The following is a 13,793-nucleotide window of genomic DNA, read 5'->3' as shown; positions in this document are numbered from 1 at the left end:
CTTAAGGAATACGTGGACGAAAGCTTAAAGAAGGGTTTCATCCGTCCATCTACTTCACCAGCAGGAGCAGGAATCTTTTTTGTAGAAAAAAAGGATCACTCTCTCCGTCCTTGTGTGGATTACCGAGAGTTGAATAAAGTCACGGTTGAAAACCGATATCCTCTCCCCTTGGTTCCAGAACTCTTTCAGAGATTAAGGTCTGCTGTCTTGTTTACCAAATTAGACTTACGTGGGGCCTACAATTTGGTTCGTATCCGCGAAGGGGACGAGTAGAAAACGGCGTTCCGTACCAGGTTTGGGCATTTCGAGTACCTGGTGATGCCCTTCGGTCTCTGCAACGCCCCGGCTACATTCCAGCATTTTGTAAACGACATCTTCAGAGACTGGCTTGACACCTTCGTAATTGTCTATTTAGACGATATATTAATCTTTTCTGCATCTCTGGACCAGCATCGGGAGCACGTCAGGAACGTTCTCGGCCGCCTCCGCCAACATGGACTCTATGCTAAGGCCGAGAAATGTGAATTTGAACAGCAAAGCATCCAGTTCTTGGGCCTGATCATATCCACCGAAGGAGTTAGGATGGATCCTCAAAAAGTTTCAGCTATCCTGGATTGGCCGGCTCCATCTGACAAAAAGGGGGTGCAGCGCTTTGTTGGATGTGCAAATTTTTACAGGAGATTCATTAAGGGGTTCTCTACCATCATCTTCCCTATCACACAGCTTACCAAGCAGAACATTCGCTTCCATTGGTCCCCTGAAGCCCAGACCGCCTTCTCAGTCCTGAAAAATCTGTTTACTACTGCTCCCATCCTGAGACACCCTGATCCCACCTTACCTTACCTCCTTGAGGTAGACGCCTCAGAAGTGGCTGTAGGGGCTGTTATCTCCCAAAGACAGGGAGTTAAAGACTTGGTACACCCTGTAGCCTTCTTTTCCCGCAAACTCTCTCCAGCGGAGAGAAACTATGATGTGGGCGATCGTGAACTTTTGGCCATCAAGGTGGCACTCGAGGAGTGGCGATATTTACTCGAAGTGGCAGCACATCCCATCCTTATCTTCACCGACCACAAGAACCTTGAATACTTGAGATCTGCTAAACGGCTGAGACCACGCCAGGCACGGTGGGCTCTGTTCTTTTCAAGGTTCGCATTTCATATTACTTACCGACCTGGTTCCAAGAACGTCAAACCGGACGCACTCTCCCGCATGTTCGATGACCCGAAGGAAATTCCTGTACCTGACACCATCCTGTCTGAAGGTAACTTTCTTATTCCATTAACTAATCTGATGGCTCATATTAAACAGGCTTCTGTGAGTATTCCCTGTCTTCCTGAAATTTCTCTGGTACCTAAGGACGGTTTGCTATGGTTTGGGGACAAGATCTTCGTTCCAGAAGATGTCCGAATGTCGGTTCTGGGTTCTTGTCATGACCATCCCTTGGCAGGTCACTTTGGAGTCCGTAAGACCCTTGACTTGCTGCAGAGTACATTCTGGTGGCCTGACCTGGAAAAAAGTTGTAGGAACTACGTGTCTTCCTGTGCTGTGTGTTCCCGAAGCAAGCCCGCGAGAAGTAAGTCATGGGGTCTCCTTAGACCACTTCCAGTTCCTGATAGACCGTGGAGGATGATTGCCATGGATTTTATTGTGGAACTTCCTCCTTCTAAGGGATGCTCTGCCATTTTTGTTGTTGTGGATCGATTGTCTAAAATGCCCCAATTTTTGCCCCTCAGGGGTACTCCCTCTGTCAAGGAAACCGCAGAAGTCTTCATAAAAGAGAGATTGTTAGGCTTCACGGGTACCTGCTAATATTGTCTCTGACAGAGGGGTGCAGTTCACCTCACGCTTCTGGAAAGCATTATGCAGTCTGTTGAAGATTGAATTATCCTTGTCTTCTGCTTACCACCCACAGACTAATGGGCAGACCGAGAGGACCAACCAGACCTTGGAACAGTACATTCGGTGTTTTACCACCTTTGTTCAAGACGATTGGGTGGCCTTGCTGCCATTCGCAGAGTTTGCCTATAATAATGCTAAACATTCTGTTACTGGACAATCTCCATTCTTCTCAAACTACGGCTTCCACCCATCCTTCTTGCCCGATATCCCGTCTGACTCTGGAGTCCCTGCAGTACAGGACACTATTAATTTCTTTGCTCGCAACAGCAAATTACTGCAAGAAGCCATACTTAAGGCACAAACGGCATCTAAGAAGATCTTTGATAGAAGAAGAAGGGGAGAATTAATTCTTCAACCAGGTGACCAGGTTTGGTTGTCCACAACTAACCTCCATTTAGCCTGTCCATCTAAAAAATTGGCTCCCAGGTTTATTGGACCCTTTCCGGTCAAGAGGAAACTTAATGAAGTTTCCTATGAGTTATTTTTACCCAATTCACTCCGCATTCACCCAGTATTTCACGTCTCCTTGTTAAAGCCTGCAGTTCCCAATACCTTCCCTGGTAGGAGTTCAGAGCCACCCGAACCTGTAATCGTTGATGGAGATGTGGAATATGAAGTAGAAGCTATTGTGGACTGCCGGAAGAGAGGAAACCTGTTACAGTACCTTGTCAAGTGGAAGGGTTATGGTCCAGAAGAAAACTCTTGGGAGCCTGAACGAAACATCCACGCTATGGAACTTATCCAGGCTTTCTTTCGCAGTCACCCACAAAAGTGAAACCTATTGGGCACCCGGAGGTTGCCCTTAAGGGGGGGCAATGTCAGGAACGCTCCCTGTGCACACTAAAGTGCTGTCATGAATCTGCCACCTAAGGGTTAACCTAGCTCAGACTAATTTCATTAATTGGCAATAGGCTGCCTTATTTAAGCACCTCAGAAGCACAGTGTCTTTGCTGTCTGATCTGAAGCTTCTCCTGTGTTCCTGAACCTGAAACCTGTTGTATCCAGTTTGATTCCTGTTTGACCTCCTGGCTTGTCCCTCACCTCGGCTTGTTTGTGACCTCTCTTTTGCCTTATCCTTGTCTGTTTATCTGCCACCAGATCCGGACCTGTTCACCTCCTGGCAGGGCAACCCCGAGAACCGCGACCTGGTGCTATACACGCAGCAAAATCCAACCTCACCATCTGAGGCTCTGGTGAAGACCGGTTGGCACTTAGATTCCGCACCTCGGGTTAGCCTGCGTCTACTGCCTGGGTGACTCGTCTGTGCTCCATCCCTCGGTGAGCTAGAGGCTACCCTCTGCACGTCAGGCTCGCCTCCAGAGTCCTGACACCCACCCAGATACGGGTGAGGGTGCACCTTAATGCTGAAGGGGCCTTGGCTGCGCGTCTGGAGAAGCACACTCTTGACTTGCCAGACCAAGTTTGCTTGGATCCTCCAGAGGAGGCCCCAAAAGGCTTTGATCCCCTGTCATTCGACACCTGAGGGATGAAAAAACTTCTTATGAGCCAAGAAGGAGGGTCCTTGCCCTTAGTAGCCTGCAGAAGAAAGTTATTCTTCCCCCCTGTGAGACCTTTAATGATGTCATCCGGGGTAGCACCAAACAAGCGATCTCCTTGAAAGGGAAGATCAGTCAGCAGACCAGCATTTGAGCCAAAAGACACGCCAAAGGACCACTGCCAAAACAAAGACTTGAGCCACTAGGGGAGCAGCATCCGAAGAGACATCACAGATAAACTGCAACCCCTGGACCAGATGGTCCGCCAGCTCAGCAAAGGCAGGGTGGAGCTACTCCCCCTCCAGGTCACAGCGCAAAAGTTTAGCCCATTCGGTCAGAGTCTGTGATACCAGGGCAATGGTGAATATCGGCTTCAGTCATGAACAAGCCAGGGTGTACATATTGCGGGCCAAAGCCTCCGCCTTCCTGTCAGCTGGGTCCTTAAAGGCCCAGGGACTTTTTAACCGGAATCATGGTTCCCTTATTTAATCTGGAAACCGGAGAGTCCACCACCGGCGGAAAAGTCCACTTCTTAAGGAGGGACTCCTCATAGGGGTATCGCCTAGAAAATCGCTTAGGGACCCCAAGGGGATGCTTTAGTCTTCCCCACTCTTTAGTAACTTCTGTAAAAATAGGAGGGAAAAGAGAACACCTTTGCCGCTCCGAATGGCTTGTGAGTGAAAAAAGGAACCTGCACCTTTGTCACAGCTGCGTCCTCCATCTATAAGGTCTCAAGCACAGATACAATCAGTGCGTCCACCAGAGCCTTTTCGTGTGTGGTTGCAGATGTGGCGGAATCCTCCTCATTATCTGAGGATTCAGGGTACATGGTCGCAGACCCAGAAAGGTGACCCATGTCTGTGGAGGCCGAATCAGATTCAGAATCTGATGAGACAGATGAGGTAGGGGAAGGCGGGGGGCGCTTTTTGCCAGCGCGTCGCCCAAAAGCCACCTCCACCTGGCACACAAAGGACTCCAGGACCGCCGTCAGTGCATCGATGGATGGATGGGACCCAGAGGGCCCCACAGCCTCAGAGAGGGGATCAGGTGGGGAGATGTGCTCCAAAGACTTCCCAAGTCCCCAGGGTGACCCCACAAAAAAGTGTAAAACACTGGTAAGGGACACCCCCGCATCACTCTGGCAGCACCACCCGGTTGCCAGTCACAGAGCACCAATCGATCCTCAGCAGAGAGGGAGAGAACCTTATCTGACTCACCACCCCGCAGAAATCAGACACCGCAGCCACCAGGATAATCTGCATTGCACGAGCAGCGTTAAGGAAACGAAAGGATCCAGGAGACAGCACCAGGGGATGAGGAGGGGCTCCTACTGCCGAAAATGCCACCCAGAAGGCTCAACAGACGTGGCCGTCGCTGTTTTCTATGGCAAACCACCGCCATCCGCCAGACTACACAAACATGGCCGCTGTGTATTGCAGCACAAGGCTACAACAAAATGTCAGCCCTGCACGGCACCAGGAGGGATTCCAAGGCCTCAATAACAGGCCCAGGCAGGAGCCCCCACCAGGTACACAGGTACAGCCCCCCCCCCAGCCGATCACCTGGTCGCCAGCAGCACATACCCCCATTGCCAGCATAGCGCCCTGCCTCCACGCCAAGAGGTGGACCAGACCACCACACAGCCCCAGCATAAGTGGGGGGGGGGGGGGGAGGGGGACACCACATGAGGGAGGTGCCTGACGGAAAGGAGGGGAACCCAGGGGTCCAATCGTCCCAAGGAGGGGACAGCTACTCATCATACCAGGGACCAGATGGGCACCGTTCCAGACAGAACCCCTCTCCATTGAAATGGGGGGGCTGTGGGCCAGGAGGAACGCTGCAACTTGGGCCGAGACCCTGTCGTATGCAACCTCGCGAGGCGTTTAACTCACAGGCCAGCCCCGTGAGGGGCTATCTCACAGCCGACCTAGCGCAGAGCTGAGGTCTGCGCACGCACGCTGCCCAGACTGGTGTGACCACTGGATTCAGATTATCCAGCCGTTGCCTAGTCCAGAAGTTGACTGTAGATCTCACAGGGAAAAAAAATTCTATCTAAAAAGAACAATTGCCACCATCAGAGATCCCAGCAAGGAACTAGGTCCTTACTCCTGACTAGGCAGAAAAAAACTGATGTTCAAAGACGGACACCGCACCCAACCCTCTGTGGAGTTGTAATTCTTCTGACACTGCTTGTAATAAAATTGAGTACCTATAGCAGAGAGAGGGAGTATACCCCCTGGGACTGCCTATATGGGTAGCCAAACTTTTTTTCTGCCTAGTGTTCTACTCCTGTAGGGGCAGTATAACCCAATGGTTAAGAAGATTAGGAGCTGTGTCCGTCAATGAACGAAAGAGAGATAAGTTTTGTATTCAAAGTAACATCCTTTTCTTGGAGTCTATTGAGGGACACAGGAAGTCTTTAAACTTTTTTTTTAAATTTTACTGACACCTACAGGAGCTTTAGACACTTGTAAACAGAAACTGTAAGCCAGCCCATGATAACCCCTTCTATTACCGGAATACCTCAGTTTTGTTGTGAAGAAATACCAGGAGCATGATCAAAAACACAGACAGCTGGGACCTCCATGCACTCCAAGTACAGGATTTTATTGTTAGTACAAAAGTACTATTTTCTTTCTTCTTCACTGTGGGTCACATGAATTTTTTAACCTTCGGCACGTCAGAAAGCAGTCCAACTGAGGGATGGGCAACACAGCAATGAAATGATAAACAGGTCACTGGGGACAGCTTGCAGCTCAAAAGAGCAACCTAAAAGGACTGCACCCCTGAAGCTGGCATCAGATGGGGCTGAACCATCCACCCGGTTGAACTTGGAGATCAGAAGATAGGTGGCAGCCTTGCAAATCTGGAAAAGAGTTGCTTGATGCCAAAAAAAACCCAACAAGAGTTCAAATATCCAATAGAGAGCACCTTGACAGGAAAAGGTGGAACCCGATCCTTAAGACCATATGCTTAAATAATGGTCTGTTTGAGCCACCTACAGAAGATGGAACGAAAAGCCAGTGCCACATTTAAGGGTCCATCGGGGATTAAAAAAAAAAGGAATCCATCTTCAAGAGAGGTGCCTTTCCCTTTTAATGTTGGTGGCACTGAGGAAAGCCAGAATGCCTATGGACTTGCGTGATGCTAAGAGTGCACATTCTGTGTTGGCAGTTAAGGTAAATTGGAGGAACTACAAATCCCAGCAAGGAATGCAGAGACTGGGAATGCTGTTTTAGAGTACTAATGCTTAATACATGAATAGACTGGTTGATAGGTTTGGAGGACACTTATGTTAGTTTCATATTGTGAATTCCAAAGTAGCAGTATTAAATACGGGTTTTAGAGTGCCTGTTGAGCGCTGAAGATATACATTCTGCATTGGCTGATCAGTTTCTGAACTCCCTGAGATTTGTAGTTCCTCCAATATAACTGGAAAGGCTGTTTGAAGGTATTGCCTAATCCATACACTGCTGGAATAAATAGACTATTTGATACTTGTGGATGACACTTATGTGAGACTTTTTGTAAACTCCATACAGCAGTGTTAACTGCAGGTTACAGAGTCCATACATAGTGTAACCTTTGTATATCTGGAGAATTGACTTTAGACTTTTGTGTATCATCCCATATTTCTGGTACACAATAGCAGGACTTTTATTTATACGTAGAGTTTAAAGAGGAAGAGGAGTGCAAATGTTTTCATTGGTCTTACTAAGTTTACACATTACCGTTGTCCACAATGCTGAAATATGGATAGAGCCTGAGTATGTGTTTCAAAGGAGCAGTAAGTTGCATGATTTTATTCTAGAAACTAGACTTCTTAGCTTTCGAGCGTTGTAGGAATCACAGATTCAGTGAAGCCCTGTCCTTCAGAACCTGGGCTTCAACAGCAACCCTAATAAAGCCAGCGACAAAGGAGAATGGCAAAACCCCTAGGGACAGAAGATCCTGCCAATCTCTCAGTGCCCACAGATGGTCTGGTCTTACCAAGCTGCTGTACCCACAACTGCTTGGGCCAGTCCAGGACAATAAGGATCACCAGAATTCCTAACATCTTAATACACAGATCAGGCTGTACTGATCCTATAGAGACACCAGGGCATCCTCTGCTTCTGTTTGAAGATCCCTTTACCTGAAGACAAACCTGACCAGGTTTGCTGTTGAACCTGCAGGCTAGAAGGTCCACAGTTTGTGTCCCTCACCCAGGACATAGGCCTTGAAACACCTCTAGGTCCAGGCACTGCCAGCTGAGGAAATCTGCCTGCCAACTCTCTACGCCAGATGTGTATACACATTGCATTCCAGTCTATTTCGTGCACATTTTTTTCAAAATCCTTAGAACAGTTTACATCTAAGGACTGTACATATCACTGCATGTGCAACGGAATTTTAAAACCACTGTGATTTTATTTTACATGCGCCATATAATCTTGAAATTCAAAAGATATAAATGGTAAAATAATCCACGTACTTTCCCCCACCACTTGTCAGTGATGGTGCAGGCCTTGTGAGCAAATCAGAGATCTGTGAGGAGAGCTTCGTTTTGGCTGCAGTTTGCTGCTGTACTCTCACTTCTGCTGCATCTGCCAGATGCATTAATGTCTTGCGTTCTGGGCTCTCTTCAAAATTTTTGCAACCTATGCACTTACATATTGAGGAGCACATGATTTTAGCCTGTGGGAAAAATGAACAGACATAAGAGAGATAGCAAGTAAACAGCAATTGAATCAGTCATTGAATTACTGAAGTGTTAAAATCATTAAATTAAAATTTAAATAAATGCACTGGGAAAGGAATTTCCAACAGCAGAAGGGCAATGTAATTCTATTAACTTCTACAATCCTGAACGATAACATATTTTAGTAAAAGAGCTGTGGCTAATGTTAAGTATAATTGAAACAACAATTAAAGTAAACCTTTCTGAGGAAAACATGGAGGTTGCCAATGCAGACTTCTCATTTTTCAAATAAAAGTCACCCGGCTGTCATGCTGACCAATCAACTTGGTTACAATCAGCCTGCCTATACATGGTTGGAATCTCGGCCGCTCCCCACATCCCAATAGAAGGAAACCTACACACTGCAAAAATACAGTTTGTATGTTTTAGATCTAAACTAGATCTTCAAGGCCGTAATCTTAGTTCAGATTACTCCCTATATTCAGGAAATCAACCTTACCTCGTAGCATTCACAGTAGTTTTTTAAACAACCAGAACGTTTACAGTTGCATCCTTTGCTGTGTCTTCTATCAGACTCTCCTTCCTTTCCTTTACCAATTTTTGGTTTGAAAGCTTCAGGATTTCTATCTAGACAGGCCTAGAAACAGAGTGGGAAATGGAAAGAGGCTGTAAAAGGCATGAGAAATAAATATAAATATATATATATATATATATATATATATATATACATATAAAGAAAAACATAAGGGTGCAATAAATCAAAAATAATAATATGCAAAACATTTATCAGCAATGCTGCTGCCTTAGGCCTCATGCACACTGGACGTTTTTGGAGCTGCTGTTAGCAGCGTCAGACGTTTTTTTTTGCAGCTGCAGAACGCCCATCCATGTTATTCTATGGCCTCATGCACACATAGAGCTTTTAGGAGCTGCAAGTGGCATAGGCGTTTTACAGCTCCAAAAAAAACCCAGGAACTGTGCGTTCGGGGGCTGCAGCGTCAGGCTGTAAAAACGTCTGACGCTGCTAAAGGCTGAATAACGTGGCTTAACGTGCGTTAAGCCACATTATACGTTTTTTTTTTCTTCAATTCAAAATCAATGGTTCCCTATGGGAGCCTATTGATTTGAATGGAAGTCGCACCGCAGGTCGGATCAGGGTGATCCGACTTGCGGCGCGACTTGCGCTGCGAGAATCTTGAGGGGGAACTCCACGCCAAAATGGGGAAAAAAAACGGCGTGGGGTTCCCCCCCAGGTTCCAAACCAGGCCCTTCGGGTCTGGTATGGAATTTGAGGGTAGCCCCATGCCGAAAAAACGGCGTGGGGTCCCCCCCAAAATCCATACCAGACCCTTATCCAAGCATGCAGCCCGGCACACCAGGAAAGGGGAGGGGACGAGCGAGCGGCCCCACCCCCCCCCGGATCATACCAGGCCACACGCCCTCAACATGGGGGGGTGTGGGTGCTTTGGGGCAGGGGGGGGGGCTCTGCACCCCCACCTCAAAGCACCTTGCCCCCATGTTGATGAGCACAAGGGCCTCATCCCCACAACCCTGGCCGGTGGTTGTGGGGGTCTGCGGGCAGGGGGCTCATCGGAATCTGGAAGCCCCCTTTAACAAGGGGGCCCCCCAGATCCCGGACCCCCTCCCTATGTGAATGGGTATGGGGTACACTGTACCCCTACTCATTCCCCACATAAAAGGCAGTGTATGGAAATAACGACAGGAGACATTTTGGAAAGTTTATTAAAAATCTTCATCCGACTCTTCGGGGTCTTCTCCTCTCCGGGGGTCTTCTGCTGTCCGCTCCTCTCCGGGGTCTTCTGCTCTTTTGCTGTCCGCCCTTCTGCTGTCCTCTCTGCTTGTCTTCTCCTCTCCGGGGGTCTTCTGCTGTCCGCTCCTCTCCGGGGTCTTCTGCTCTTTTGCTGTCCGCCCTTCTGCTGACGTCACATGTGACACAAGGGGGCGTGGTCTCCGATGACGTCATCTGGCGGCCACGCCCCTAATGGCTATTTAATAAGCTGCAGAGACCAGAGACCAGCATAATCGCCGGAGACGTCGTCGGAGGAGGACCGGAGGAAGAAGAAGAGCCGACAGCCGACAGCAAAAGAGCAGAAGACCGGAGAGGAGAAGACAAGAAGAGAGGACAGCAGAAGGGCGGACAGCAAAAGAGCAGAAGACCCCGGAGAGGAGCAAACAGCAGAAGACCCCCGGAGAGGAGAAGACAAGAAGAGAGGACAGCAGAAGGGCGGACAGCAAAAGAGCAGAAGCCCCCCGGAGAGGAGAAGACCCCGAAGAGCCGGATGAAGATTTTTAATAAACTTTCCAAAACGTCTCCTGTCGTTATTTCCATACACTGCCTTTTATGTGGTGAATGAGTAGGGGTACAGTGTACCCCATACCCATAGGGAGGGGGTCCGGGATCTGGGGGGCCCCCTTGTTAAAGGGGGCTTCCAGATTCCGATGAGCCCCCTGCCCGCAGACCCCCACAACCACTGGCCAGGGTTGTGGGGATGAGGCCCTTGTCCTCATCAACATGGGGGCAAGGTGCTTTGAGGTGGGGGGTGCAGAGCCCCCCCTGCCCCAAAGCACCCACACCCCCCCATGTTGAGGGCGTGTGGCCTGGTATGATCCAGGGGGGGTGGGGCCGCTCGCTCGTCCCCTTCCCTTTCCTGGTGTGCCGGGCTGCATGCTTGGATAAGGGTCTGGTATGGATTTTGGGGGGGACCCCACGCCGTTTTTTCGGCGTGGGGCTACCCTCAAATTCCATACCAGACCCGAAGGGCCTGGTCTGGAACCTGGGGGGAACCCCACGCCGTTTTTTTTCCCCATTTTGGTGTGGAGTTCCCCCTCAAGATTCTCACAGCGCAAGTTGCGCCGCAAGTCGGATCACCAGGATCCGACCTGCGGTGCGACTTCCATTCAAATCAATAGGCTCCCATAGGGAACCATTGATTTTGAATGGAGGCAGAAAAAACGCTGCTAACAGCCACTGTGGCCAAACGTGCAATAATGCTAATTGAAAAAGCTACTGAAAGCACGTTTTTACAGCTGCTGTTTCCCGGCGTCAAGTAAACAGCTTTGGAGCACGTTTTTATGACGCCCTGTGTGCATGGAGCCTTAAAGTTACACCATGCCTCTTTTGTTTTAAATCAATACAAAAAAGATTATTTATCCATACATCTAAAATAACTAACAAATTCCACTGTTCTCACCTTGATTGCTTTTTGTCTTTCATTTTCATGTTCTAGGTTATTGTAGCAATTTGTACAGTTGCAGTTGTTGCAAAACTCTCCATTTGCAAAGCAGTCACAATAGCTAAAATATATAAAAATGAATTAAAAAATCCAAAGTCTAAATGTTATTTAATTGTACTTTATCCCCAAAAGATCACAAAACGTGCAATGCATGCTGAAAAACTAGCACAGTTGTGTCCTGCATCAAACAATCCCCACATGTGATTGGTCATCCTGTTAGTTACCAAAAATCCCCACTTCTTAATTGTACATCACAGGAAAAAGGACGTTTCATATTCATGACTACTTGGGATGTCCCAAAGCACTCAACATGAGGGGTGAACAATACTGCAACAAGGCCAACATGCCAAAAACAGTATAGGGGAGAACACCACTATAAAGCTGCCTACAAGATCTTTCACTCAAAACTGCGGTAGCATTGGCAAAAGCATGATCATCAATCTAGTAGAACTTGTAAATGAGTGAACGGAACAACAGGTATAAACTTAACAAACCTGAACAACAGAAGCTTTATGCTGCATTTCCCAGGAAGCACTGACACTCCTGGTGTAATGAGTTTTTGCAGGAAAAGGGGGAATCTTGCCCATAATACCATAATAATAATAATAATAGGCCTGAAAAAAAAGATGATGAATCCACCCAGAAATAGTAGATTGAGAGGGAGCCTAACCCTTGTGAGGACCTTAAGGTCCGGTTCACACTTATGCGATGCGGGAAGGCTGCGAATCCGCAGCCTGTTCCCGCATCGCACACGCACCCCCGGCAGTTCACACTGCCATATGCGATACACTGGGGGTGTCAATGTAATCTTAACGACACCCCCAGTTTGATCGCATATCGCAGTGCGATCTTACAGTTCGCACAGGATCGGATCACACAAGTGTGAACCGCTGTGCGATCCGATCCTGATGCGGCTGCAAAAAAGGGTCCTGTGCGTGTTTGCTGCGGGTGCGGTGCGAATTTAGCCATACAAAGTGTATGGCTAAACTCGCACCGCACAGCCAATCGCATGTAATGAAGGAGCAGTGCGCTCCGACATTACATGCGAACCCCGAACTCGCATAAGTGTGAACCGGGGCTAAGAACAAACGGGGACTCAGACTGCTAAAACAAAGCTGTATAGTTAGATTAATTCAAATAGCTTGAAATACATCCAAAGAGCGAAGCACCTTCTCAGGATGCTTAAGATTACAACAAAAGTAGGACACAATGTCCTGCTTCAGGTAGAACAAAGAAACCAACTTAGGTAAAAAAAAAGAGGACCAAGGCTCAATGCTACCTTATCCTGGGGAAGAACCAGGTTCCTAACAGAAAAGCGCAGTCAATTCTGATACCGTATGAGTGGGAGTAGGGTTGCACTGAGATCGGTTCTTTACTGCCAAGTACGAATAGCCATACTTTTGGTCAAGTGCTCGCTGATACAGAGTACTAGATACCTTTGCAGTGAAATATGAGCCCATACAAAATGAATGGGCTCAAATCGCACTGCAAAGAATCACATGCAATTTGAACAGAAATGCAGTGTGACTCCTGTCCAAATTGCATGCAGTTTCCTCCCATTGCTCTTGTGTGAACCCAGTGAAGAAAGACACAGAAGCACCATCTAATTGCAGCAAGGGCAGTTCATTAAAAATGATATACAGTATCTCACAAAAGTGAGTACACCCCTCACAATTTTGTAAATATTTTATTTTATCTTTTCATGTGACAGCACTGAAGAAATGACACTTTGCTACAATGTACAGTAGTGAGTGTACAGCTTGTACAACAGTGTAAATGTGCTGTCCCCTCAGACTAACTCAACACACAGCCATTAATGTCTAAACCGCAGGCAACAAAAGGGAGTACACCCCTAAGTGAAAATGTCCAAATTGGGCCCAATTAGCCATTTTCCCTCCCTGGTGTCATGTGACTCGTTAGTGTTACACAAGGTGTGAATGGGGAGCAGATGTGTTAAATTTGGTGTTATCACTCTCATTCTCTCATACTGGTGTCACTGGAAGTTCAACATGTCACCTCATGAACTCTCTGAAGATCTGAAAAAAAGAATTGTTGCTCTACATAAAGATGGCCTAAGCTATAAGAAGATTGCCAAGACCCTGAAAATAAGCTGCAGCACGGTGGCTAATACCATACAGCGGTTTACCAGGACAGGTTCCACTCAGAACAGGCCTCGCCATGGTCGACCAAAGAAGTTAAGTGCACGTGTCATTTTCAGACGTTGTTTTGGGAAAATAGACGTATGACAGCATTGCTAAAGAGGTTGAAGGGGTAGGAGATCAGCATGTCAGTGCTCAGACCATACGCCGCACACTGCATCAAATTGATCTGCATGGTTGTCGTCCCAAAAGGAAGACTCTTCTAAAGATGATGCAAAAGAAAGCCCACAAACCGTTTTCTGAAGACAAGCAGACTAAGGACATGGATTACTGGAACCATGTCCTGTGGTCTGATGAGACCAAG

The 13,793-nt window shown here is 47.7% G+C and overlaps 1 protein-coding gene across 1 annotated transcript in view; it reads right to left on the bottom strand.

Annotated features, from left to right (window-relative positions):
* The window catches only part of LIN54 (lin-54 DREAM MuvB core complex component), a 145,312-nt gene that overhangs the window by 11,302 nt on the left and 120,217 nt on the right, over nt 1-13,793 (bottom strand). Inside the window, exons 11-13 of the mRNA XM_082243338.1 lie at nt 11,289-11,391; nt 8,576-8,713; nt 7,870-8,072 (exon numbers count right to left, since the gene is read on the bottom strand). Of these exons, the coding sequence (XP_082099464.1) occupies nt 7,870-8,072; nt 8,576-8,713; nt 11,289-11,391 (444 nt within the window). The remainder of the gene's footprint in view (nt 1-7,869; nt 8,073-8,575; nt 8,714-11,288; nt 11,392-13,793) is intronic.

The sequence above is a fragment of the Pelophylax lessonae genome (assembly GCF_965119305.1).
Source record: "Pelophylax lessonae genome assembly, chromosome: 1".
NCBI classification, from domain to species: domain Eukaryota; kingdom Metazoa; phylum Chordata; class Amphibia; order Anura; family Ranidae; genus Pelophylax; species Pelophylax lessonae.
This window is presented reverse-complemented; position numbering and strand designations above follow the sequence as displayed.